The 27,644-nt window shown below is 54.3% G+C and overlaps 2 protein-coding genes and 1 non-coding gene across 3 annotated transcripts; 2 read left to right on the forward strand and 1 right to left on the reverse strand.

The window, feature by feature from the left end:
* The first annotated feature begins 37 nt into the window (after nt 1-37).
* On the forward strand, nt 38-111 carry TRNAN-GUU (transfer RNA asparagine (anticodon GUU)). The gene has a single exon. It is a non-coding gene; the product is annotated as a tRNA-Asn (tRNA).
* A 1,165-nt stretch (nt 112-1,276) lies between these two features.
* PSMB3 (proteasome 20S subunit beta 3) lies at nt 1,277-4,265 on the forward strand. The gene is made up of 6 exons (XM_059869583.1): nt 1,277-1,423; nt 1,611-1,795; nt 2,246-2,353; nt 3,033-3,210; nt 3,441-3,535; nt 4,160-4,265. Exons 1-6 carry the CDS (start codon nt 1,421-1,423, stop codon nt 4,206-4,208), a joined length of 618 nt encoding a protein of 205 aa, XP_059725566.1. The 5' UTR covers nt 1,277-1,420; the 3' UTR covers nt 4,209-4,265.
* A 528-nt stretch (nt 4,266-4,793) lies between these two features.
* PIP4K2B (phosphatidylinositol-5-phosphate 4-kinase type 2 beta) lies at nt 4,794-27,037 on the reverse strand. Its single transcript, XM_059869582.1, has 10 exons — nt 26,830-27,037; nt 18,395-18,492; nt 17,130-17,226; nt 14,662-14,814; nt 13,651-13,797; nt 13,131-13,169; nt 11,837-11,950; nt 10,810-11,068; nt 10,189-10,292; nt 4,794-9,366 (listed from the first exon to the last, which is right to left on the reverse strand). Exons 1-10 carry the CDS (start codon nt 27,007-27,009, stop codon nt 9,286-9,288), a joined length of 1,272 nt encoding a protein of 423 aa, XP_059725565.1. The 5' UTR covers nt 27,010-27,037; the 3' UTR covers nt 4,794-9,285.
* Between the last annotated feature and the right edge of the window lie 607 nt (nt 27,038-27,644).

Here is a 27,644-nt window from a genome sequence, read left to right on the forward strand (position 1 = left end):
GCACGGAGCACGGTACGCGCACGCTGCCACCAGCGCGGTCTCTGTGGCGCAATCGGTTAGCGCGTTCGGCTGTTAACCGAAAGGTTGGTGGTTCGAGCCCACCCAGGGACGGAGCTGCTTCTTTTCTCCCCCTTTTCCCGGGATGGACGGAACCCGACACGGGGAACGCTCCGGGGGCAGCCGGCAGCTCCCGGCGCTCCCTCCGAGGTGGAGAGGCAGCTCCCGGTGTCCCCAGACCGTCCCCGCAGTTTTCCCTCGAGGACGTTTTGGGACGTTAAAATCACACCTGAATTCCTGTTTCTATCCAAATCCCGTATTTTGCCTTAAAATTAAGCTGAAGGGCGTCCCAAGGCTGCCAGACTGAGCTTCCCCTCTCTGAAAACTCCTGTAAATTCAATTTCTGTGCCCTGAGATGATGGAATTCCCGACCTGCCGGGATTTCCGAACTGCCGGAATTCCTTTTTAACCCCGGGCGCGAGGCCGTGCTGGAATCGATCCCTGGGATCCCCCCATGGGGCTGTTCCCACCGGGCGGACCGCGGGCTCCGGCTCCGGCCAGGTCCTTTTTGTGACGGAAAACCCCCCAAAAAAGCACTTTAAATATAGGATTTTAAAATAGGATTTAAAAATAGGATTTTAAACCACAGCGCGCACGGGCCGGGCTCTGCCTGCACATCGGGGCCGGGACGTGGCGTGACCCCAATCCCGCCCCCCACCCCGTGCCGGCGCTTCCCGAGATTTTTTTGGAGAATCCCCTTTGGATCGGCGAGCTCGGGGCTGTGTCCCCACCCTTGGAGATGCGGCTGTTCTCCTGACGGATCCAGCTGTGCCCCCCCGATTGATCCAGCTGTGCCCCAAGCCAGCTGTGCACCCACTGATCCATTGGCTCCCCATTGATCCAGATGTGCCCCCATTGATCCAGCCCTGCCCCGATCCAGCTGTTTCTCCATTTCCCAGATGCTCCCGCCCCCCCCCCTCCGCCTCACTCCCATAATGCCTCGCGCGCTCACTGTGACTCGTCACTTTCCCGCCCCGCCCACCGTCCCCCGCCTCAGCCAATCACCTGCGCGAGCCCCAGCGGCTCCCGCCAATCCCCAGCAGCCTCCGGCTCCAGGCGGCGGCGGCGGCCAATGGCGAGCGTGGAAGGCGAAACCACTGGCGGCGGTCACCAATGGGAAGCGTTGGGGTGAGAGCGGCGGTGGCACTGACCAATAGAAAGCGGTGAGGGCGGGACCAGCGGGGGCAACAGCCAATGGAAAGCGGTGAGGGCGGGAGCGGCGGCGGCGCGGCGGGGCCGGAGCGGGGCCTGTGTGGAAACCGGGCGGGGAGCGAGCGGGGGCGGCGCGGGGCCGGAGCGGTGACACAGCAGTGACAGAGCGGTGACACGGCAGTGACTGAGGGGTGACCGAACAGCCGCAGCCATGGTGAGACCCGGGACGGCACCTCCGGGGCCCGGGACAGCACGGGGGACGCGCGGGGCGAGGCCGCTCCGTGAGGGGAGGCCCGCGGGGAGCGGGGCAAGGAGCGGCCGGGGATGAAGCCCAGCTCGGGGTGGCGGTACTGGGACACCCCGGAGGCCGCCCCGGTGTCCTGAGCCGCCGCTCCGTGCAGTCCATCATGTCCTACAACGGCGGGGCCGTCATGGCCATGAGGGGCCGGGGCTGCGTGGCCATCGCCGCGGACCGGCGCTTCGGCGTGCAGGCGCAGACCGTGACCACGGACTTCCAGAAGATTTTCCCCATGGGCCAGAGGCTCTACATCGGCCTGGCCGGGCTGGCCACGGACGTGCAGACCGTGTAAGTGAGGGCCCGGCAGGGGCTGGGGCTGGGATTAATGGGCATTAACGGTGCTGGTGCTGCTGTGCCTGGCTCTGCTGCTGGGAGAGGTTTGGAAATGAAGCGGCCTGATGTAATTTGGGGTCACATCACTGCTAGAGTTGGAATTTCGTTGCTAGAGTTGGGATTTCACTGCTAAAATTCAACTTGCACCGCTGAAATTGAACTTTTACTGCTAAAACAGAACTTTCACTACTAAAATTCAATTTTAACTCCTGAAGTTGAACTCTCACTGCTAAAATCCAACTTTCACCCCTGAAGTTCCACTTTTCCTCCCACAGTTGCAGCTCAGCTGCAGCAGCAGCTGCGTGTGCAGCCCTTGGTGCTGGTGTCTCAGCAGCAGAAGCAGCCAGGCCTGGCTCAGGGGAAGGAGCAGGACCCTGCTGTGCTTTAAGCTCTGATCTCTTGCAGGGCCCAGAGGCTGAAGTTTAGGCTGAACCTCTACGAGCTGAAGGAAGGGAGGCAGATCAAGCCCCAGACCTTCATGAGCATGGTATCCAACCTGCTCTACGAGAGGAGGTAAAGCTGCAAAACTGCAATTTCTGTGTGGTGCCAGGGAGGGCTGAGGGTGCTGGAGTGGCCGAAGGAGCCTGGATCATTTCCTGCTGTCACCACCCCATCCCTGAGCACGTTTTTGTTCTCTTGGGGTGACATTTCCTCCCCAAATTGTCTCAAACAGAATCAGTTGTCAAAGCAGAACAAACTCCTGCTGCTTCAGGATGGTCTGCTGGGCCAAAACCATTGCAGGGCTCTCGCTGAAAGGAGCTGTGGGATGGTTTCTGTGCCTGAAAAACATTTCTGAGGGATGTGGCACTGTACCAGGGCTTGGACTGGGGACAGCTCTGGGGACTGGGATGGGAGGAGGGAATGGCTGGGTTGGAAATTCAGAGAAGGGAGGGTGAGCTCTGGAAATGGTCACAACCCCAAAGCTGCCAGAGCCACAGGGGACAGCACCAGACTGTGGTTTGGGGACTGGGACAGGAGAAGGGAATGGGTTGGAAATTCAGGGAATGGCTGGGTTGGAAGTTCAGGGAAGGGAGGGTGAGCTCTGGGATCGGTCACGATCCCAAAGCTGCCAGACATCACTGTGTGGCACAGGCTGGGATTTTGGGGATTGCTACATGCGGGGATGATCCCTGTGGTCCCTCCGGGGCTGTGCCTGTCCCCGGGGCTGTCCTGAGCCCAGCTGTGTCCCCAGGTTTGGTCCCTACTACACGGAGCCGGTGATCGCAGGGCTGGACCCGCTCAGCCACGAGCCCTTCATCTGCTCCCTGGACCTCATCGGCTGCCCCATGGTCACCGACGACTTCGTGGTCAGCGGCACCTGCTCCGAGCAGATGTACGGGATGTGCGAGTCCCTGTGGGAGCCTGACATGGTCAGTGGGGCTGGGGTCACCTGGGATAGCCTGGGGTCACCTGGGATCTCCTGGGATTCAGGAGTTCTCCCTCCTGTGCTCACTGGAGATGCTGAGCTGGGGAGAGGCTTCATTCCAGTTGTGCCTTCAGCACCTGAGAGTGGAAGCTTGCAGGGTTTTGGGGAGTTTGGGTGAAATTTCTGTGGGGATGTGCAGCCCAGGTGAAGGCCTTTGCTCCCTCTGTGCCCCAGGAGCCTGAGCACCTCTTCGAGACCATCTCACAGGCCATGCTCAATGCTGTGGACAGAGACGCCATCTCCGGCATGGGCGTGGTGGTGCACGTCATGTGAGTGCTGGGCTTCCTGGGGAGACCGGGGGCTGGGCACTGCCTGCCTTCCCTCAGGGATCCCCAAATCCAGGGGCTGGGCACTGCCTGCCTTCCCTCAGGGATCTCCCAAATCCAGGGGCTGAGCACTGCCTTCCCTCAGGGATCCCCAAATCCAGGGGCTGGGCACTGCCTGCCTTCCCTCAGGGATCCCCAAATCCAGGGGCTGAGCACTGCCTGCCTTCCCTCAGGGATCCCCCAAATCCTGCTCCTCCTCAGCCAGGCTCTGTTTCTTCCCAGGGTTTGATGTTGCTGGTGCAGTTCCTTGCTGGAGCAAAGAAATGACTCGTGGAGTTTGAGTCCCTCTGCTCAATTCCCTGGCTGCATTCCCACGGGAATGAGGAGCTCTGCCCCCCTTGGATGCAGCATTAACTCCCACCTCTGTCACCAGCTGCCTTTGGAAAATCCCATTTTGCTCCTGCAGCACCCCAAACCTGGGAGCTCCCCACAATGATGGGTTTATTTACTGTTGTCACAATCACGTGAGCTCCTGCCCACGCCCCTGGGACTTCCTAAGGCAGGACAAGCTCTAGGAAGGGTTTAAACCTGGGTTTAGCAGTAAATAATCTCTTTTTTCCTTTCCAGAGAGAAAGACAAGATCACCACCAGGACCCTGAAGGCTCGCATGGATTAGCCCAGCCCAGCTGCTCTGTGCCACTCGGGACTTTTTAAAATAAAATTCTGCCCTGAACTTCCCTCTTGGTGCATCTGAGCAGGGTCAGGGTGTCACCCTGGCTGCCAGGACATGGCCGTGACCCAGGGGTGTCACCCTGGCTGCCAGGACACGGCAGTGACCCAGGGGTGTCACCCTGGCTGCCAGCACACGGCCGTGACCCAGGGGTGTCACCCTGGCTGCCAGGACACGGCCGTGACCCAGGGGTGTCACCCTTCATCCAGTCCATCCCTTCAGCACCTCCCAAATTGGGATGAAAATACAAATTATCCCAAGCAAGCAGAGGGAAAACCTAACCCTGTCCAGTGACAGGGACACGTTGACTGTCCCAGGGTGCTCCAGCCTGGCCTGGGACATTTCCAGGGACGGATCAGCCACAGCTGCTCTGGGAATTCCACCCCAGCCCCTCCAGGGGGGAGATTCCTTCCCATTTAACCCCTGCCCCTCCTTCCCAGTTTTCCCCTAACCTGTGCCCCCAGGACTCCCCATGCTGGAGGAGCAGCTGAGGGTGACCGCTCAAAGAGCACAGCACGCACCACCCAGATGTACACAAAGTTTTAATTTTATTATTTTTTTCTCTGGTGGGAGACTCATCTTGTAACATGCATGCATTTCAAAACAGTAACAGTGTCTCAAACTGCTCCTAGCAAACAGACAAGCACAGAGGACTTCAAATTCCTATTTAAAAAACAGCAGTGAAAAAACCTAGAATGTTCTTTTTTTTTACTTTTTAGTTTTTTTTAGTTTTTTTAGGTTTTTATTTTGTTTAGTTTTTAGATTAAACTTAATTTATTCACATTTTTTCTTTTCAATTCTCTTGCACTGATTAGCCCTGCCCACCCTCGTGACCTGTGTGTGGAATCTGCTCTCCACTCTCATCAAGCTGCTTGGGCAGCCCCAGAGCAGCAGAAATTTTGAGTGGTTTCCACTAAAAATGATGTGTCCAGAGCTCTGCCATCCCAGTTATCCATGGGATCCATCCCACAGAGCCAGGACACAGGCAGGGGCTGAGGGGAACACTGGGAGTGGCTCTGCAGGAAGGGGACATTTGGGAATTTGGGGCTGTGGCCATGCTGGGGACACCCCCCTGGTTTTGGGGGAAAATCCTTCAGCTGGGCTGAAATGCCAGGTGCAGCTGGAAGGGAGGCCTGGAAAAGGACTGCATAGTAGTCATGGATTGGGAATATCCACCACCACAACCTCCTCACCTCCTTGAGCCTGCCCCGGCTGAGAAAGCAGGGATTTCCTCCCAAAAAAACAACAAAAACAAACAACCCCCAAAACAACAACAACAACAAAACAAAACCCAAACCAAAACAACCCCCCTCCAAAAAAGAAAATAAGACTCCAAGTGGTTCAGATTTCCTTGCTGATTGTGCTGATCCAGATTCCAAGCTGGGACTGGGGGAGTGTGGCCTCCCCCTGCTGCCCCACAGGGTGAACTCTGTCCCCAGCAGGATGAATTCCATCCCCATGGGATTAATTCCAACCCCACAGAAGGAATTCCATCCTCACATGGTGAATTTCAACCCCACGTGGTGAATTCTGTCCCCATGAGATGAATTCTGTCACCAGTGGGGTAAATTTTGTCCCTACAGGATGAATTTTGTCCCCATGGAGGGAGTTCTGTCCCCACAGGATGAATTCCCAATTAATTCCATGATTGTGGCCTAGGATGGAGCCCAGGCCAGGCAGGGGTGAGGAGGGACCAGGGGAGGCTCCCACAGCTCCTGGGGCTGCTCCCCAAGTCCCAGCCCTGGGGAGCCTCTGGGAGCCCCAGTGCCCACCGCAGCAGCTCTGCAGTGCATTTACTGCACTCCTGGAGCAGAGCTGGCTCTGCCTCCCCTCTCCCACTCTGATTTCGGGGCTGTCCCAACAGGGAAGGGGGAATTCCCAGCTCAAAGCAGATTTTGGGATTTTTAAATCCCTCAGGAATTCGGATCCTGCAGCTCCTCCGCTCCTCCGGCCTCAGGCACTGCAGAGGGGGAGGTGCTGCTCACTGATTATGTGGAGCTCCACTGGACCAAATTTTGCTTTTTTTTGGCCAAAAAAAAAAAAAATCCTGAATTCTGCTGCAAATCCTGTCAGTTCAATGTGTTCTGCAAGGTTCATGCTAAGGACAGGGATATCTACATTCAGCAAAACCTAGAATTAAATCCACACCAAAACCAGACAACAAACTAGCACAAGCAGCTGTAAAACCAGAATTGAAAGGGCTGGGTTTTCTTTTTTTTTCTTTTTTTTTTTTTTTTTAAATACTTAAGTTAAAAAAGTGACCTAAAACAAGATTTAAAAGAGAAAAACCCAACAAAACAAAACAAAGCAAAACAAAAAGAAAAGAAAACAATCAGAAAGAAAAAGTCCCTTTTAAAAACAAATCAAAATATTTGCAGCTTCACTTCTTGTTCTGGTAATAAAAAATACTGTCTAGAAACAAAAATTAGCATTTTTAAGGTAATGCTACTTCTCCAAATGTAAACAATATACAAAAATGCTTCTGTTAAACAAAGTTACATACCTGGGTAATACATCATTAGGTGAGAAAATTGCATTTAATCACTTTAATACACAATATGGCAACTGGACAGAAGGGACCCCACAGATTCACAGCCAAATTTAATCCCAGCGGGAGTCTGGAATAAGAAAATATTCCCTGCTCTCAATTTTAGTCAGAACTCTGATTTCTGCAGGAATTCCCTGTTTCTTGACTGGATTCCTTATTCATTATTCTGGAATTCAACAATGGAGATATTTTGCCACCTTCACTGCCCTTTCTCTGGGTTTGCTCTGTAGTGTTCACCCACCTCCTGCTCTCTTCCTCCCCCCCCCCCTTTCTCCTTTTTATTTATTTATGTTTGGTTTTTTTTAAATATGATTTCAAGATAAAACAACTTCCAAGCTACTTTCCCCAAAAGGAGAAGGGCAAACTTACCAGGTCAAAGTTGCAGATTCAATGCAGATTTTTTTTTTGGTTTTTTAAAACTGTCAGGAATAAAAAGTGATTGGTGTTTAATTCCTGATTAGCAGTAACTTAAGTGCTTATTAAGAGAGAAGCAACCAATATAATGCCCACAAAGCGAAGCTGATGATGCCCTCTAAGTCCTCCCTTTTTTTTTTTTCTTTTTTAAAGTATTTTTTAGCTGCATTTGGGTCGTGGCTTTTCCAGCTCCACACCTTAAGACCCCTCCAGCCTCCCACATGAAAGGGGCAGCAGAAATTTGTGCCAGGCCAAAGGGAACTACCAAAAATCCTCAAATCCCATCAGGACCCCTAATTTTTCATTTTTCCAAAATTCTATTTACAGTGCACCCTCAGGGGCTTCAATTTCAGCCCCTCCCAAGGTGAGACCTGTGGGGGGATTCACGTCAGGAAGGGGAAATGGGGAGAGGGTGAAGAGGAAATAAAACCAAAAAAAATCCTCCAAACCCCACATTCAGAATCCAGCCAGGGGCAGGGTTAATTCAGGGGAATTAGCAGGGTGTGATGAGCACCAGTTATGTCTCAAAAAGGACCAAAATTCCACACAGCAAGAACTGTTACAGCACAGGACAGACACTCCCAACAGCTTACTCCCCAAACAAAGGCATGTGTGAAAAACAGTTCCAAGGCAGATTAAGCAACATGTTTCAACTGCAAAGAGGTTTGTTCAAAACTCTAAATCCTGCTTAAAAAGAGAAAGGAAATTAAAATTTAAAAGAACAAACAACAAATCCCAAAATAAAGAACCAAAAGTTCTGTTGTGCAGCAGAGCTAACGAAACCCACAGCGAGGCTGCCGAGCTTGGCTGTGAAAGGGTTAAAGGAGACAAAACAGGACGATTTCAGTCATTTCAATCAATCCCAAAATCCTTCAGGGGGGGCTGGAAAAGAAATCTGGTGTGAGAGTTCAACCATTTCCACTCCTGGAGGGTTGCTCAGGGGGTTTGGAGCAGGATGAGCACAGCTCCCAGCACTCCCCCCTGGCAGCCAGGCCAATTCCTTCTGTGCAAGTCACATTTTTTAAAAATAAAACACAAATAACCAACCCAGCAACCTCTGTCAGGACACAGATTCAAGTACCTGTTGCAGGTGAGGTGGGGAAGGAAGACTGAATAATTAATTAGCTAATTAACACTGGCAGGATTGTGATGGTGACCTCGGAGCCATTCCTGGCTGAGGAAATGGCCCAAAATCTTAGCCTGGATCTACAGGTACAAAAATGCCTTTTTTAAAATGTTTTTTTTTTTCTCTTCTTTTAAGGAAATCTTCAGAGCTGGCCAATTAAAATCACCCCAGGTCCGAGCACATAATGAGCTGAGGTTGGTCAATGCCTCTCTCAGTTCTCTGCTTGTTTTTAGCTTTTAGGAGTTACACCTTTTTATTTTTTCAGACATCATCTTTGGTAGATGTTCATTTCCCTCATCTTTCTTGTAAATCAAGTGCAGTTACAAAAAAGTGGTTTGTTTTTTTTTCCTTTTTTTTTCATTACTTAAATTAACCAAAAAAATATAAAGTGTCCCAGTCTGAATTTACCTAAAGTTCAGCAACTCCTCCTTTTTATCAGAGTTATATTTTCCATCCTTGACATGGTGAGCAATTTTCCTTCCAATTCCTACTGAGAGGGAAATAAAGGGATGTTTTTTTTTTTTTCTTTTTCTGGCCAAGCCAGTCCAATAAAACAACAACAACAACAACACAAAAAACAAGGAGTGGTTTGTGAGTCAGGCACTGCTGAACGTGACCCCTTGGGGACAGTGCCACACGTGTCCCAGCCCCTCAGCAGAGAGGAGAAAACGTCACTGGGCAGAAAGAGCCGTGCTGGAACAATGCACTTGGCTTGTTTGGAAAAGCCCTCGAATCTGAGATCTGGGCACTTCTGGAACGCCAGACCCAGAGGTGCAGCGGGCGCAGCGAGGATGAGGATGGGTTTTGTCACACGGTGCCACACGTGCCCCACACGGTGCCACAGGTGTGCCCCGGTGCTGCTGCAGTGTCTGTGCTGTCCCAGGCTGCAGGAGGAGCCCCCAGGCCTGCCTGCAGCCCTGCAGCAGGATGGGACCCTATGTCAGGATGCTGGAGATGAACTCGTTGAAGCGCTTTGAGTACTGCTCGGGGTTCACCGTGGAGATCTCGGCCCCGGCCTGCGGAGAGACAGCACGTGGGGGGTCAGGGAGGGCAGGATGGGAAAAAAGGGCAGGGAGAGGGCAGGAAAGGCTCAGGGAGGGCAGGGAGGGGGCAGGGGCACAGCCCCTCTGCTGGGGAGCATCCATGGCTAAGGGAAAACCCAGCAGGTCTGGAGAGATCCCCAAGGAAAATGACTTTAGCTCCAGCTGCATGTCTAGTCAGGGCACTGGGTTTGCCCCTGCGTGGCTCACGGGTTTAGGAGCACGACAGCTCCCAGAGCAGAGTCAGGGAGGGTGAGGATGGATTTCAGGAAAAGGTTTAGCACCCACAGGGGGTCTGAGCACTGCAACAGCTCCCCAGGGAATGAATGATCAGGCCCCAGGGCTGCCAGGGTGGGATTTGGGGTCTGTGATGGGTCCCCTCCACCACAGCACATCCCAGGAATCCACACAAGCTCCCCAGGGTGCTGGCTGGGCTGGACTCCACCTCAAAGGTAATTCCAAGCTCAGCAATGCCCTGATTCCCTGTCCCGCTAGGCTGCGCTTTCCCAAGCCCTGCTGGGAGCTCGGGGGGCTGCCAGGACACAGAGGTGACCCAGGGGTGTCACCCTTCATCCAGTCCATCCCTCCAGCACCTCCCAAATTAGGATGAAAATACAAATTATCCCAAGCAAGCAGAGGGAAATCCTAATCCTGAGACGACATGGAGGGCAGTGCTGAGCACAGGGGCTGGAGAATTCCCACCCTGGCAGGAAAATCAGTGTCAGGCGACACCTTCCCCCCAGGAGATGCTGCAGAGCAGAAGCCCCAGACCCAGCAGTCCCCCTGGGCAAGGCTCACCCCGTGTTTCACGGTCTTGGCAGCGTGTGCAGCTTTCTTCTTGGTGTCGTAGGGTGTGAGGATGTCGATGATGGCCATGAAATAAACCTCCTTCCTGGGGGCACCTGGGGGCACGGCAGGGACTCAGTCCCCTGGGCACGGCCAACTGCACCCCTACCTCCAACAAACCCCCTGGGCACACAGCTTCGTCCCCCTCCTCCAAAGACACCTCCTTCCAGCCAACACCAGGGACTGCCCAGCAAGGCAGGGACAGTCCTCCTGTCTCCTGGACTCCACATTAAAGGTCTTTTCCAACCTCAGCAATGCCTTGATTCCATGTCCTGCTAGGCTGGGCTTTTCCCAAGCACTACTGGGAAGCTCAGGGGAGCTGCCAGGACACAGGAATGGCCTCAGGGGTGTCCCCCTGGCTGCCAGGACTGACCCACCTTACCGAGCCTGGGACACCTCCCCTTTCCCTGCCCTCCATCCTTCCTCCACAGTTCCCTCACACCCTCCCTGGCCTCCATCCTTTCTCCACAGCTCACTCACACCCCATCTACCCTCCACAGCTCCCCCCAGACCGTCCCTGCCCTCCATCCTTCCTCCACAGGTCCCCCACAGCTCCCAGCCCTTCCCACTCACTCTCGTGGCTCTTCATGGCATACACATCCACGGAGGGGTCGAACTCCCCAGGCCCAAAGAACCGGGGGTAGTTGAGGAGGTTGCCTGGGCTGTCGGGGGGGGTCCCGTAGGAGGAGATGGGGTTCCCCCCCAGCCCGTCGTTCTCGCACTCCTCGTCCTCTGCCCGCTCCTCCACCTCCATCTCCTCCTGCTCGGCCCGGTCCACGTCATGGATGCCCACCAGCAGGCTGTAATCCATGATCTTCAACTGGGCTAAAAACTGGGAGAGAGGCAGCAGTGAAACCGGGCACCCACACAGGCTGGGGAAGGGTCAGCCCTGCCCTGCAGTGCCTCCCTAAGGGCTGGCACTGACAGCTAAACCCTCCTGAGACTCCAGAGGAGCTGCACAGGCCCCTGCCCTCAGGGCAAGGCTGGCGCAGGAGGAGTCGTTCTGCAGCCCTGGAGTGAGGATGCATGTGGCAGCAGCTCTCTGGCCACAGAGAGCAACAGACAACTTTCCCAGGTCTTTCTGGGGAAAGGCTGTGAGAAGATTAGAGAAAATAATAATAAATAATTCTTATCCTCACTTGTTCCACCTGTTGTTGTGTATTGCTGGCTGGGGGTCGATGCACAAATCACGAAAGGGGAGGGACTGCTGGGGAAGGTGTCTCAGGCTGGTGTATTTTCCAGCATCAGTCTCATGACATGCTTATGACAATGGGAAGATGCCAGCAGCTCACATTTTTGGAAGCAGACAAAGAACTCAATGTAACAACTTACTTTAAAAGTTTTTTGACCAATCACACAAAGCAAAAGCAGACTGACAGTAGTTCTAACCAACCACTATAAGCACATGTACCTTCGGTTAAAGCAATGCTTGCTTGTTTCAAAGACAATACCTGCTTGTAAGCCGTAAGATACAAGGCACAGAGCTCCATTATTAAGCTCAGAACTTCCTAACATCTCACTAGATAGACTTTTCTGTAGCTTAGGGAGTGAGGGGATGCAGTGAGGGGAGACAGAGCAGAGCTGTCCCCCAGGAAATTACCTCCACGTCCCGCTTCAGCTTCTCAAGAAAGTTCTTTTTACTCTCTTCTCCAACATGCAGCTTCTGACCCTCATTCAAGAAGTCGTTGTCCTTGAATGTTGGGAGATCCTTGGCCTGCAGCAAAAAGCCTGAGGTGAAATTCCCCAGCCCGCTGCCAGGGGAGGGCTGGCAGCAGGGTGTGGGTGCAACAGCCCCTGCTCAGTCTGGGCTCTTGGGGTGCCCAAAGCCCACTGACGATGGAAAGGGCATCAGGCAGAGCACAGGGGGTGTCAGGGAATCTGTGGGCTCAGCTGGACCTACAGGGAAGCTCGAGGGAGATGTGGAGCAAGTCAGCTTTAAAAACTGCTCAGCTGGGCAGTTGGGGATGCTCCAAGCAGCTCCCAGAATTGAAATGAAATTAATGAAATAAATTAATTTTCTTGGCTTTTGACTGCAGGGGGAAAGGGGTGAAGGCTTCGGGGGGGGAAAAAAAAAAAAAACAACCAAAAAAGCCAAACCTTCTCTTCCTGAAGAATTGAGGAAAAAATTCACCCCATGTTTTTTTGAGGGATCTGCCTGCAGCAGGCCTGAGGACTCTGGGCATGTGGGAGAACCTGGAGCCCCTTTGTGCCTCAGGGTTTCAATTCTTCAGTGACACAGCAGCGTGGTGTGGCTCTGTGAGCTCACACGAACCACCAGCTGCACGGGCCAGGGAGTTATCAGGGGATTCAGGGCAAATGGGAGTTCCCTGGCTGCTGGCTGGGATCTTTTAGGGCAGGCTGGAGCAGACTCCAACCTGAAAATACTATGTGCAGAACATGGACCAGCACAAGGCACTGCTGGGATTCCCACAGGGATTTCAAGGCAGCAGCGCAGAAGTCCTGCAGGGGAAGGAGGCTCAGCCCTAAATTCCCCCACTCAAGCCAGGTTTAGGAATGTGCCAAGGATCTGGTTTATAAATCTTCTGGTGGGAGATCTACCCCGGACCTGCCTGGGGCTGGTACCTGGGGTGCTGTGAGGAAACCCTTCCTTAAGGGACAGCACTGTGCTCAGGTGGGGTTTGGTTCTGCTGGGACTGTCCCCCACTTCTGGCAGTGCCACCACAACACAGCAGGGCAGGCAGAGCCAGCTCCCTCCCAGCCTGAAAGGGGGGACAGAGGCAGGGTGAACTCGGGGCCTGTGGAACCTCCCCTGCTCAAAACTCCCATGAAAAAGGGAATGGAAAGGAAAAGAAAATGGAAAAGGGAACTCAGTTGCATCTGTCTGCTTCCAAGCACCAGGAGAAAGGAAAGGCTGGCCAGGGATGGCTCCATACCTTCTCTTTATCACTCGCTTCCCTGGATACTGTTGAGCCCTAATAAAGGAAAAAAAAAAAAAAAAAAAAAAAGAAAATACTATTACTGCACTTTGGGTCACATTCCCAATTGAATTAATTGACACCATTTCATTTCTCCATGCAGGAAAACAATCAAAGCATTTTTAAAATAAGTGCTCAGCCCCCTTCTGGTGATCTGCTGGGATGGGGGAATGGACCAACATTGACCCTGCATGCACAGCCTCCCAAAACCTGATCCGCTGAGCAGACCCCAAAGCCCAGGACCCTGCTAAGGGGGGGTTCCAGGCCCAACCCCCAGAGTTCTGATGCCTCAGGTTTTAGTTTTTACATTTTTCAGATTCTATTATGTTTTAGTGTGTGCGTCTGGGCTCCATATTATGGGATGGTATGCTCTCTGCACAGAGCAGGGAGACAAAACAGCTCCTTCTCCATTCTGTGACTGGCCTCTGCTCTAGGTCAGGCTGGATAAGGCCTCATCCCCAGCCCCCCAGGGCCTCACCTTCAGGTCGTACTTCCGGTGCACAGTCAGCCTGTGGCTGAAGACGTTCCTGGTGACCACCATGTAGGTCTCCACCCCGTCCACGGTGAGCCGGTACATGCCCAGGAACTGGGGCAGCAGCGTGTTCCCGTGGCACTCCACGATGAACTGTGGCACAGCAGGGAGGGACACAGATGTGTCACACAAAGCCCAGCTCTGACAGGACACAAACTCGCTGAGGTGCTGCAGCCAAGGCAGCGATGGGAAAGGAAAGGAGGATTGGAACAGCTCCTGGGGTCTCCAGGAAAGGAGCGAGGACGGGGAGAGCCCCATTCCCCAAGCAAGCTGGCCCACAGAGTGCCATCCTGCCCACGGCACGGAGCTGGGAGATCTCCAAGGTTCCTCCCCGTCCTGGGGGAATTGTGACTGGGATCCTGGGATTCTGTGACTCTGTGTGGAGCTGGGAGATCTCCAGGGTTCCTCCCAGTCCTGGGATTCTGGGCCCCTGTGTGTATCCAGCATGCCTGACAGGCCAGGTGTGCACTGGCACTGCCCAGCTTCACTTCTCGTGGATACCTCGCTGTGCCCGGAACTCAGGGCCTGTTAAACACCCCCTGCTCAGAACCCCTGCAGAGCAGATGGGCTGGAACCAGCACCTGGACCCAGGACATTTCCAGCTGTCCCACTGCGACCCCACTTCCCAGCTCCCCTCCAGCCTCTCAGGAAGGTCTGAGGCAACAAATGAAGAGCCTGTTTGCAGCTCTGATCTACCAGGGATCCATAATTTATTGATACAAGGGCCAGGATGAGCTGGGAAGGGGCTCAGCACCACAAACAGCTACTCGGTTGTCTCTCATTTGTCCCTCAGATTTTTGACCCTCAAGATTTCTGACCCTCAAGATTTTTGGCCCTCAGACCCTAAGGACCTTTTTTCCCACAGAACTTCCGTGCAAGCTCTTCCAGCTGTGAATCCAAGCTCCAGACCCCCAGCAGATCCCCAGGTGTGCACATGGGGCTCCAGACTCACCGTACCTGGTGGTACTTCTTGAGGATGTTGTGCATCTCCGCCACGTCCTCGCTGGACACGGCCTTGATGACGAACCTCCTGTCGTAGGTGGTGAGGAAGCGCGCGCCACAGCGGCCCTGGCTGTCGCTGTTCACTGGGGCGCTGCGTGTCACCGAGTTCTGGGGGACAGACATGGCGTGGGCACGGTGCAGGAGCTGTCACCTCCCTCAGCCGCAGGGTCAGCCCCACAAGAACCCCTGAGCAGCTCCTGGAAGCAGGGTCAGCCCCACAGGACCAGCTCAACCACCCACTCTGGCTGTGAACTCCGGGTTTGGGGCTGCTGAGGGTAAAACCCAATTGTTTAAAAGTCTGGACATGCTTTTAGGGTTTCCAGCTGGCCCCCTGATTTGCTGGCAGGTTTTACTCCAACACCTGGGGTGTGTTTTTGGAAGGTGTTTTTTACTGAAGGGTTTTTAGAGGTGTAGGATACACAGGCCAAGAGCTCTCAGCATTTCCTCCCAGGGATTTAAGAACAGTCAGGATATTCCTAAGGCTTAAGGAAAACCAGACCAAAACAAACTGAAATTCCCCTCAAAAAGCAGCTTAGTCTGGCCAAAATCTCAGTGTTTGGGGATTCTTCACAGATCATCCTTCACCAAAAGCCACTCTCAGGCTCTGCTATTCTTACTCCTGGACGTACAAGATGAGTATAAATAGCTTGGTTGTTCTTCTGACACCCAGCAGCATCTGTCTTTAGATCCCTGTCTCCACCCTTAGCAACCAGACAGTGCAGCCGGGCTGGAAAATCCCAGGAAAACTGCAGAGCAGGGATCGATTCCCTGAGCCACAACACCAGCTCCTTGTTCTGCTGCCTCTCCCCAGGTAGCAGGGCCTGCTGTGAGCTCCTCCCTCAGCCCCAGTCACTGCTGCTCACACCTCAAGCTGTCACCTGTCCCCTCCACCTGCCCACAAGTCATTTTGTCAACCAACAACCTCTCACCAGCATTTCCTTATCACAGATGAGGAGGGCTATGAAACATAGCAGCACCAACAGTGATCCTTAAGTTTTCCAGCATTTCTGGGCTGGACATTGTGTTTCAGGCTGGATTATTTGGTTTTTTCAGGTGACAGTGGCACTGCTGTGTCCCCCTCACTCAGCTCTGGCAGCAGATGGAGCCTGCAGCAGAGCCTGCTTGGAGAGAGAGATTTACCATGTCATGCTGCAAGTGTGCCCAGAGGTTTCCTTTCAGAATGAAGCATTTAAAGCTTTTAAAACTTTAATGAAGCAGGGGAAAAACTTTGCTGCTGCCAACAGCTTTAGAGATCATCAGGAAAATAATGGCAAACAGAAAAATCCCCTTTGCTGCTTGCTGACATTTGCAAAGGGGTCTGTGCCAGGCAGTTTAATCAGCCCTCACCTCAAACCACAGAGCTTTTCTTCTGGAGCTGGGAAGCAGAAATCGTGACCACACACAGCATTACCAAACTCACAGCCCTCGACTCCCTTCCTGTCACTCCCACCTCTCCCACAGTTGGGGTGTTAAATTCAGCCTCCTGGCTCTGTTCCCACTCAAGCCAGCACACTTTACCCACCTGAATTCAGCTCAATTAACGTCTTCTGTTTCAGCTGAACAGAAAACACTTTTAAAAAAGGCAAAGCAGCCCGGAGATGGGGGAAGCAATCCCTCAGAACAAGAGGGGGAGTGTAAATGATGAACTACAGAGCAGCTCCAGCTGCTCTCTCCACCAGGCAGGGAGCACGTGGAGGGAGCAGGGAGGCTGCAGCACTCCCCTACATGCCTCTGCAGTCAGAGTGTTCCAGGGGATGCCCCTGGCACCGTGCCCGCTCTGTCACCACGTGCTGGGGACACTCCAGTTCCCTGACACCCAGCCTGCCCGGGGCCACGTGGCCACCATGGCCTCGCTGGCCCTCCTCCATGTGATCTCCCAGCAGCTGCCTCTGCTCACCTCCTTGTGCCCAGGGCTCAGAGGTGGGTGAGGAAATGTGGCCCTGCTGCAGCAGCCAGAGCTGAGACATCTCCCTGTCCTCAGAGCTGAGCCCAGCAGTGTTAACAGCAGACTCCTCCCTGAGAAAATCAGCCCCTCTGGCATTAGGGGATGGAACCCAAAGCAGGAGCCACCTTGATACACCCAATTCAACAACACACACTTGGCTGAAAGCAGCACATTCACCTGAATCTGTACAAACACCACAGACACATTTTCCTCGCAGATATTCCAGGCTGGATCATCATTATCCTCCAGCTTCTGCCTGTCCACAGCCACCTGTGCCCCCATTTCATGCCTTGGGAGCAAGGGATCACCTTCTCCTACTGCCCTGTGCTTGGCACAGCAAGATCCACTGCACTGCTGTGGCTCTGGTGGAGCCACTCAAACCCCAATTATAAACCCAGAAAAGCTGCTGGCAGCAGTGTTTGCAGCATGGTTTCTCTGCCAGGATGGCTGCTCTGTCCTAGAAGGGAAGAGAGGGTACCTGGTAGTCCTGGTCATCGATCCCAAATCTCTCCCGGAGGTTCCGGAACACCAGGGGACAATACTCCTTGAATTTGAAGCGGCTGGGCAGGTTCTCCCTAGGGCAGGGCAGAGATGTCAGCAGTGCCACCCAATGCCACGCTGGCTCCCCCTCCCTGCCAGCCCCCCAGGACACCCCAGCCCTGCTGTGCCCTCGGCAGGACAGCTCCTTGCTCTGGATGCCCACCAAACCCATCTCTCCCAGGGGCTCTGCAGGATCCTGGCTAACGGAGATGGGATGGGAGCGTGCAGCTTGTGTGGCTGCCAGGGCAACCCTGCCACAAGCCACTCTGAGGGAGCCATCCTGCCTGTGCCCTCCTCGGTGGCTTTATCACACTGGCACACGGCTGCCCCTGCACACAGCTGTCCCCCCCATGCTGTCCCTGCACACCAGGCAGAGCTGAAGGAGCAGAGGGGCTGGGCTCTGGGTACAGCTCCCATCACAGCAGCAGATGAGTCAAGGCCCCACAGACCAGCTCAGCCACAGCACCCAGGACAGGGGGGATCAGCTCCAGCCCGGGTCTGCTGTCCCCAGGCACAGGACAGGAGACAATGACAGCATTCCCTGTCACTGAGGGAGCTGCATCTGCTCCTCCCACAGCCCTGAACCTGCCCAGGGAGAGAAGCAGAGTTTGGTCCTGCTTGGACACAGTCGGAGAATTTGGCAGCTCCTTCTCAATGAGAAACCCTTGCAGTGACAGGTGGGGAGCTCAGATCTTCTCTGGAGGAGAAGGGGGAGAGCAGATCCCACACGTTGGACATGCCAGGAGAGACAAACTTCCCAATCACCTCCCACTCTGCAAAGCTGATCCCTGTGAAGCTTGGGGAAAACAAAGGATTAATCAGTGAACACTGCAGCCCTGCAGAGCCGGGGTGGAGAACACAGCTCTGAGCACCAGCCACAGCCACGACTTCAAAACAGCTTCCAAAAATGGAGGTTTTGGGAAAAGGAGACAGGGGCAACTCCAGAGAGACTCCATGAGCACAGCACAGATGCAGATCTGCCTCCTGTGAACAGCTGAATCCCTCCAAGGATGAAAACCAACCACCACAGATTATCTCAGTGGCAGACTGACCACACCATGGCCTGTCCAGGGGTCTGGGCAGGGCACAGGGCACGGATCCTCCTAGCAGTACAGCTGGGAACAACCCAGAAGTCTCCCCCAGGCCAGTTTGCCTCACAGCACAGAGCTCTGACCACAGAGAGGTTGGGAAGCTCCTACTTACTTGTTGAATAGATGATTGTCCACCTTAATCTTACTGTAGGCTTTAAAGTCATCGGGCATTAACATGACAGGGACGGGAACATTGCTGAGCTCATTGATCTGCAAGAGAAAGGAAAGGGAGACTCAAACCCAGGTCCCACTGCACTGGGGACCTGCAGGGATGCCCAACACCCCAGGGGATGGGCTTGGGGCACCATGAGCCATCAGACAGAAGCAGCTGGGGAACACTGTGGTGACAGGGCACAGCAGCACCTCATTCCACAATGCGGTGAATCCTCCTATGACAATCTTTCCCCTTCCACTGACCATCCAAGTCACAGCTGAGAACCCAGACAAACCCACAGGCCAAGAACCAGCAGATTTTATGTTTTAACTTAACCACCTCACTGAGAAAATGTTCCAATGTTAACCATTCCTGCTACAAACCAGGATGACCAAAGCCTTTGCTGCAGCCCAGCACAGCTCCCCGCGGATGCTGTTTCCATGCTGGCTGTCTCCTGTTGCTCCCATCCCACCTTCTCTGGAGCGGTGAGTCACTCACTAGATTGTTTTTGCTCCTTAGTCATGTGTGGCAGCCACAGGAACACGGGGAAGCAGAAGAATGAATGTTCAGCTACTATTGTACAAGTGGGCTCGTGCTGCAGCACCCAACAGCGCCAGCATTAATAATAATAATAATAACAACAACAATAATAAAGATCCACCTCTGGACTGTGTCTGGCTGCCCTGCTCCAGTCACTGACAAGGCTGTGCCAGAATCAAGAGGTTTCTGAGATGCCTTTTCTGAGGACAGCCCTGGTGCCGTCCCTCCCAGGGACTCCCCACAGCCCCATCTCACTGTTAACAGCCTGGATTCAGGAAGCAATTCCATTACAGCTCTGTTCCCGTGACTGCTGTGCCAAGCAGGTAGTGCAGGAGAGGGAGGCAGACAACACTGGCACCAGCAGGGCTTGGCTCCGAGCCAGCTCTGGGGGCTGTTCCCAGCCCCAAAACCTCCAGCAGGTCAAGTGACTCCCAGCACACTGGGAAAGCTGCTGGAAAACTTCCCTGCAGGCTGGGAGCAGGGGCCAGGCTCAGGAAAGGGATCCAGCTCTGGGATTCCCCGTTCCCTGCGTGCAGCAGGACACACAGCACTGCCCAAAGTGCTGCCACATCCCTACTGGGCTCCACAGGGTTCAGCCCCAGGGACGTGCCATGAGCCAATTCCATGCAGCCCATGTTTATCCCACCCTTTCTCCATTGTTACCACGAAAATCCAGACCAGATTTAACACACGTCAGACTGGGAAGAAAGACACATTCCAGTGCCAGGAGGGAAGGTGGCTATTTTCAGAGCCAGACATCCCACACAACAGACAGAAGCGGGAAGCGAAGCGGCCGTGGCTCCTGGAGGGAGCAGAGCTGGAGCTCTGCAAAGCCCTGCTCTGAAAAGCCCTGCTCTGCAGGACCCAGGTGATGCCTTAAATTTTAGCTTTTAATTTTTTCACATCCTGTACTGGATTAGGGTATAACTCTGAACTCCATACAGAGTGTTTGTAAGCTCTCATCAGTTAGATCAGACCAAACAACCCTTCCAGGCCTGAGAACCAAAGTCACCATCACAGCCTAAGGCCTAAAAAGCATGAACAAAAATTAACGGGAGAGGGGGAAAGCAAACTGGGGGACTGTGACTTCATTACCTGAAGCTGTAACTGGACAATTAACCCCTGATATCCCAAAAACCTTATGACTGTCATCCATCTCAGCTGTAGCCTCTGCACTGCCCAAGGTGTATCTGTTAAAGCCTTGAATAAATACCTACTTTATTCTCCAACTCTGTCTAGCCTCTGTTCTAGGTATTCAGCCCAAGGCACCAAAGCACTGCCACAAACCTTGTGGGGTGTATGGAAAACGCTGCACAGATGAATGAATGAATGAATGAATAAATAATGGCACACATCCCCCACCGGCAGCATCCCCTAGCAGGGAGAGGCTGATGGCCCCCCAGGTTCAGCTCAATCCTGAATGGAGCCAACCCTTGAGCCAGAGGGGAGGGAAAAGGGAACACACTCCAGGTGAGGAAGGGATCTCCTAGCTCGAAGCCACTGCAGGGAGCTGCATCAGTCCCACGCAGAGAATTCCCCTCGGGGCGAGGAGAAAACAACTCATTCTGTACCGAGACAGAGGCGCTGCCTCCAGCCACTAATTATTGCTGTCTGCCAGGAGGGGAAGCCTGACAGCTCCTGCCACACGCCTGCCTGCTCCCATCCCAGCCCGCTCCCAGCCCTCTTCCCGCCGTGGGGAAGGCACAAACAAGCCATTATCAGCTCCTTGCAGAGCGGAGGAAGGGTGCTGACGGCTGAGAGGGAACAGCGATTCGGAGGCTGCCTCCTCATTGGCAGCAATTCAGACACAAATGTTCTGAGGCCTTGCTGGGTGCCCTCGAAACCTCAAAGCGAGTGTGGGACCTGCTGCAAGGCTCCTGAGTGGCAGAAATGGTGCATCAGGATAGCTCCGGATCGTTTCAGAAGTGCCACCACTTCTCACAAGATTAAAGAGCCCAAAAACATCCTCCCTGTGGAAGCCTTTCCCCCCTTCCAGCAGAGCTGGCTGGATGCTTTGGGATCCAGCTTTGGAGGAGACGGGGAAAAGGAAGGAGGGGTGTGCGGGGCACCAGGATGTGGATGAAAGGCTGGATTTGGGATTCAGGCTCTGGAGGAGACCAAGAAAATGAAAGGGGTTGTGCTGGGCACCAAGATGGGGATGAAGGGTTGGAATGGTCATTTTTAGACCCAGCACTGCCCACCTGCCCTCCCCTAAGGCAGCTCTGTGCCAGTGGTCACTGGGCCTCTGCTCTTGGCACCAGTCTGGAAGAAAACATGGATTTGTTTAGTTTAGTTCTGTTGCTACCTCTGTTTTTTTAAATTTAATTTTTTTGTTGTTTCAGCACCGCATGCTCCCACAGTAACACCCATGCCTGACACTTTCCCAAGGGAGAGGAATAGAAAGCCCCCACACACCTCAGGAAGGGATATCCCAACCCCTCCCTTCTCACAGCACAACTCTCAGCATCAGCCCCCTTCCCAAGGATTATCCAGCCAAATCCAGAAACACCAGAGTCCTTCCCAAAGGAAAGCCTGGCCAGCAGCACCTATCACCTCTTCAGAGGGATCCTCTCCTCAGGCTCATCCTGGGGGAATCTGAGCAGCCTCCTGGAGGGAGAAACGTGACAAATGCCTGGCACATGTTTGCTCTCTCGCCTTCTCCCTGAGGAGAGGCGTGGAGGAGCAAATTAAATATAGCAAAGTGTGTGTGAGTGTGTGTCCCGGGGTTTTTATGCTCCAGGAGGCAAGGTCACAGCAAGGCACAGGCAGGGAGGTGCTCAGCTCCTGGGGAGCACATTCCCAGGGATCTGTGCCCAAAAAGAGGAGGAACTCTGCCGGGAGCAGGATCTCTGGGGATGTGGGTACCAGGGAGATGCTGGGTGTGGTTCTGGAGGAGGCAGGGACAGAGGGCAGAGGTGCAGCAGCACCACAAGCACACCTGGGCCCTGATGGGCTGTTTTGGGCATCACAGCCACTGCAAGGCACAGGAGCAGCAGGCTGTGCCACACCTCTGCCACATCAGAGGTCCCCAAAGTGGGGACAGAACGGCTCAGGGATTTGCAGCCACACCCAGAGTGATGTTGGGTTCCCTTAAGGCTTCCAGCTTTTTAGCCCTGATCGGCCCTCAAATCCACTTTGCTTTGTGGTCCAGATCTGCCCCTGAATCCCCTGGAAAATCGGCCCGGTTCTGCTCACTCCTGTCTGGCCCAGAGTTCTCCATCTCCCCAGCACAGATCCCTGAGAAGCACCAGTCCAGGCCGAGAGCACCGTCCAAAAGTGCTTTTTGTCTGTGCCAGCTGCGTTTGGCAGAGACAGGGCTGGGCTCCTGCCCCTCCCAGGTCAGCCGCAGCCACAGCGGGGGTGGCACCGCCCGAGCCCCACAGAGGGCCCGGACACGCCCCAGGGGCTCTCAGCAACTGGGACCCAGCACAATCCAGACAAACCCGCTGGAACAGAGACCCTGCCCCTTTTTGCCCGGTTTTGCCATATCCTGAGAACAAAGGAGCAATTCCTGATGTCCAGAGCCACCCCACAAGGACAGAGGGATCAAAGCTGCTCAATCCCAGAGGAGCAGAGGGAAAAGCAGCTGGATGACAGCAAGGATCAGGGATCAAAAGCAGGAGGTGAGGGAGGGAAAACCTCTTCCACTGCCCAGACCCTTCATCCTCAGCACAATCCAGCTTTGCAGGGCTGCAAAACCACCTCCTCCCTCTCTCTCTGCCAAGCTTTTACTTCCTGGTCACTGGAATTCTCTAGCAGCACCACTCAGGACTCTGGGTTGAAGATTTCTCTTTGCCACCAAAGCCAATTCCTTTCCCAGTAAAAGCCACATCAATTTTCTGTGTCATTCAGGGACAGCTGTTGGGATGAACGGGCCAAGCATAATTTTGTTTCAAAACCTGACTGTAGCCTCAAAGTGGTAATTAGCATTAGTAAATTGATGGGAAAATGCGATTTGTTTACTAACAAGATGCAGCTGATGGAGCGTGTGAGCCCACTCTCACAGATTCTCTGCGACAGGAATTTGCTCAGGAAAATAAAGACACTTTGTTCCCCTCAAAGCTTTCCAATCAGGCATCTCAGTGAGTATTACTTAAACTTTATTATACACTGGGGAAGGAGGTGAAAGACACACGGGAAAAACACTTTAGCATGGAGACAAACCCACAGCTGTGGCAAAACTTTGCTGCTGCTTAGCACAGAGCAGCAACTGGGTGATGGTTTGAGGGAAAAACCCTGTTTTCCATGAATTAGAGCATGATTAATCAGGATCCATGCGAACATCCCCCGGCGCAAAGCAAGGGAAGAGTGAATCTTGCAGTCAATAATTCCTCTGGGGACACCAGGATGCTTTAAGATGGAAAAAAAAGGCATCCCCTGGCGAGAGCAAACCCATCTATCCCTGAAAAAAAGTACTTGGAAAGCTGCTGGAAAGGACTCCTGGCTGCATGACAGGGATCAGGCAGTGCCACCCTCCTGTCCCCAGTCCTGTCAGCCTCAGGGTTACTGGGAAGCATCCATGCTCCCAGTCCTCTCACAAGTGGGCAGAGCTGATGTTTCAAAAAAAGCTGAGAAATGGGAAAATTCAACAACTAAGCCATGGTCATGGCAGTCAGCAGAAATGAGCAGGGAAATGAGCCCTGTTCTCCTCGCTGAACCACCCAGGAAAACCCTCTTTTGTCCCCCAAAAAGGAAAAGGGCTCCTGCAATGGGGATTTGAACAGGAAAAGAGGTCCTGGATGAGCAGTTGGCAGCCAGGCCCTTGGTCATTCCAGGGGCTGGCACAGCCCTGGCCATATGCCGCTCTCTCCAGAGGTCAATTAGAGCCGGGCTGGGAAGGGACAGATCCAGGCTGTTCCCACCGTGCCAGGAGCAATTTCTGGGATCTGAGTGTTTGATATGTGGCAGATGCTGCTCTGGCAGCACGGAAGGCAAGGCTGCAAAGCAGGGAGCACCGTGCTCCATTCCCAGCACTGCTGTTTCCCTGGAATACTAACGAGCTCTGCTCCTGCTGGCAGCGCTCCTGAGGGCCTGGGAGACGGCTGCTGCTCCAGCCAGGAACTGGAGCCCCCGGAGCTGCCTCGGGCAAGATCCGCGCAGCCAACAGATCTCCCCATTCCCACAAGAACGGGATGTTTGTGCCTTTCCTCTGCTTTCCTTTAGTGGCCAGAGCCACTCGAATCTTTTCCAGCTGAGGAACTGGCAGCAGCATCATAGCCCTACAGACACAGATCCTCAATCCCCTCCCTGGGATCCCAGAGCCTTCCATCAGCAGCACCTTACAACCGTTTCCATGGTTCCCAGAGCATCACACAACACTCTGTTCATCTCTCTGGCTGGGAGGTGACTGCTACCTTCCAGAACTGTGCCAACTTTCCCATGCCATGCATGTGGATCCATCCAGGGCATGGAAAACACACCTGGAGCACCGCACACAGACCCAACCCCCAGGAGCTGCAGCTCCTCTCCCAATGCCATGACAACGGCAGGAGAAGCTTCCCCAGGAACCATCCCCACATCTGCTGGATTCAGGGTCGGACAGAAAACTCAGGAATCAAGGATGAGCCATGGTGGCTACACTTTCAGACAACTTCTCCCCTCCGTGGTTTTCTGTTCCAAAATTTAAATTGTTTGAGTCATACCACCCCCGTTTGGCCTCGCTCACAGCCCAATCCCAATCCCACTCCTGGCTGGGACCACCACGACCCGTTATTGAAATGCTCCAAACTGGTGTTCCAGAAGGCAGCTCCTGCTCTTGGAGCGCTCCTGATGCTCTCCAGAGCCAGCCCTGCCTGTGCTCAGCAGCCTCTTTAAGGCTGTTCCAGACAGGGAGAAGGGCTCACGGGGATTTCTGCAGCACTTTGCACAAAATGGTTGTTTGTTTGCTTTCTCTGTGAAAAAGTTCACCCCAGATCCAAACAATTCTGACAGGATCCTCCTGGCACAGCCCCGGGCTTGTACTGAGAGCTGTTTTCCCCTCCTCCCACTGCAAGGATCCCAGGGCAGAACTCCATGGACACAGCCCAGAACCTCGTCACTCATCCCTCCTTGTCCAAAGCAGCCAAATATTAGACAAATATTTGTAAATATTAAACAAATATTAAAGTATTTTCAACAAAGCTTAAAGGTATTCCCGAAATGATTTCCAAACCCCTCAGCTGGAGGCACCTAATTCCAATTCCCACCTAAGCAAGGCACTGGGATCATCTCCCAGCCATAGCTGTCACCAAATCTACACCCCAATGTGGCAGAGAGGTGGAGGGATTTACTGGGAAATCCTAAACACCTTTCCAAAGGTCAGGAGGTCACAGCTGAACTTTTCTCATCCCCTTTCCCAGCCTCTCAGCTCCTTCCTGGCAGCAATTTCTTCCTAACACGCATCCGATATAATCTCATTACCAGCTTAGTGTCAGCCTGCCTTCCTCTCTTTGCCCAAATATCTCACAGCCAAGTGCTCCCAAAGTTACTCTGTCCTCATCCAGGGCCTCAAATTCCTGCCAGGCTCCTACTGCCCAGACAGCTACAACAAAGAAAAACACAAAAAAACCCCCCAAAAAACCCCAAAAAACAAAAACCAAAAAAAGGCCAATTGCCAGCAAGTAAACCATCACTATGAGGCCACGAATGAAACTCAGAAAAATCCCACAATTTCCATTTCTTCAGGGCTGCTAATGGCACCACTGACCAAAGGCTGGAGCAAGGCATTATCCTGCTTCCTGGGCAAGGCTGGGAGCATTTGGAACATCCTTTGCCTCAAAGCCAGCACGGTGCTGAACCACATTTGGAAGCTTTCGCTCCAGCCAGGCAGGCCAGGAATGCAAGGAGGATTTTTTTAAAAATTCTTGATGTGTTATTTGTTTTGGGAAAAAATTGAGCCTAAATCCTTTCACTCTCTAGGAAACATTCACTAATCCACTGGAGAAATAGGTGTGTCTGAGCCCTAAAAGTTGATTAATTGAGGAAGGCATGAGGCTTCTGGCTTCTTTGGCCAAGAACAGCACCCAGCAGCCACATCCAAGGATCAGTCCTTGTGCCTGCCATCATAAAGACGGAAGAAATTTCCAGAGAAAGTACAGGGATGGTATTAGTTATTCCCAAAGGAGGTGGATCAGAGCTGAGCCATCACAGACATTCCCAAGGGACCCTGTCACAACCTGGCCCCAGAGGAAGTGAGGCCAAGAGGACATGCATAGCCTGAGTCTTGCAATCAAAGGGGACAAACCCGGGCCAAACCCCTCATTTTTTGGGGGATGGAGATGGGAGACACACTGACCAAGTGAGGCACAGCAGTGTCCCCTGTGGGCTGTGACACAGGGGAATCCCTCACTGGGACAGCCATAGGGAAAGTCCTGGCGGACACTCGGGGGTTGGCACAGGGGACAGGGCCGTGGGTGCCCAATTCGTGTCCCCCCAGAGCCAGAGGGGGAATTGTGGCAGAGCAACATCACTCAAAAAGGCATCAGTCCCCCTGCACAGTCCCGGGAAAATGGGTGAGGAAAAGGTGTCAGGGGTGGGACACAGGGGCGTGCCTGGCAGGGGCACCCCGACCTGGGGGTCTCCAAGCCGCCTGGGGACACAGAGCCAGCAGAAAGGGACCACAGAGCCCAGAGAGGGCTGGATCAGGGCTGGGATGGACAGGGAAGGAAGGCTGGGATTCAGTGGGGATGAGAGAAAAAAGCTGCTCTGGAGGGGAGGGAAAAGGCACAGCCTGAGGGGGAGCGGGGAAGGGTCGGATCTGAGGGGGTCGGGCATTGCTGAGAGAGATGAGGGGGCTGAGGGAACGAGGCCCCGCTCCTGGCTCGGAGGGGCGGGGGTTTGGGGTGGGCTGGGGGGGCCGCGCCGCCCGCTCTCACCGTGTGGTTCGCCCCCCACATAAGGACGCTGAGCAGCGGCTCCGAGGCCCGGAACAGCTTCACCTTCTGGCACACGAAGTGTTTCTTCTTGGTCTTGGTCTTGCTGGCGCTCAGAGCCGAGCCCACGGCGGCCACGGCTCCCGCCGCCGTCCCCGCGGCCCCCGCGCAATTCGCGGCCATGGCGGACCCGACCGACCCCCTCCCCGCGCCCCCCTACCAGCGTCTCCGCATGGTTCCGCCCGGCCCGGCTCGCCCCCTCCTCCCGCAGTGGTACCGCCCGGCCCGGCAGCCCCGGCCCGTTAAGCTTTCCCCTCGCAGGCTCTGCCCCTGCCCCCCCCGCCGCTGCCGCGGTGGTTCGGTCCCTGCCCCCCCCCCCTCCCGCCCCCGCGGTGGTTCGCTCCGCCGCGGCCGGCCGAGCCCGCTCCGGCCCCGCGCCGAGGAGGCGCCAAGATGGCGGCGGGCTGAGGGGGTGGGGAGCGGGAGGTGCCATGTCCCGCCCGAGCCGGGGGAGCGGCGGGCGCTGGCGGCGGGAGAGTCGCGGCTCGGGCTGCGGCAGGAGCGGGGAGAGCCGCGGCACGCATTGGGCTGTGAGAGGGAACAACGGAGAGGGATAATGGACGGATAAGGAGGGGAAAAAACCCCATTCTCCCTCCTCCTCCCGGAGATGGTCTCGCCCAGTCGGCGTGACGCGCCGGCTTGGGGCACGCCCCGCTAGGAACGGACCAATCAGCAGCGAGGCGGCCGGAATTATGAATGGGCCTTACACACGTCACGCGCCGCCGTTTAAAGGGCCCGTGGCTGCTCGGGGACCCCGC

The sequence above is a fragment of the Haemorhous mexicanus genome, chromosome 28 (assembly GCF_027477595.1).
Source record: "Haemorhous mexicanus isolate bHaeMex1 chromosome 28, bHaeMex1.pri, whole genome shotgun sequence".
NCBI classification, from domain to species: domain Eukaryota; kingdom Metazoa; phylum Chordata; class Aves; order Passeriformes; family Fringillidae; genus Haemorhous; species Haemorhous mexicanus.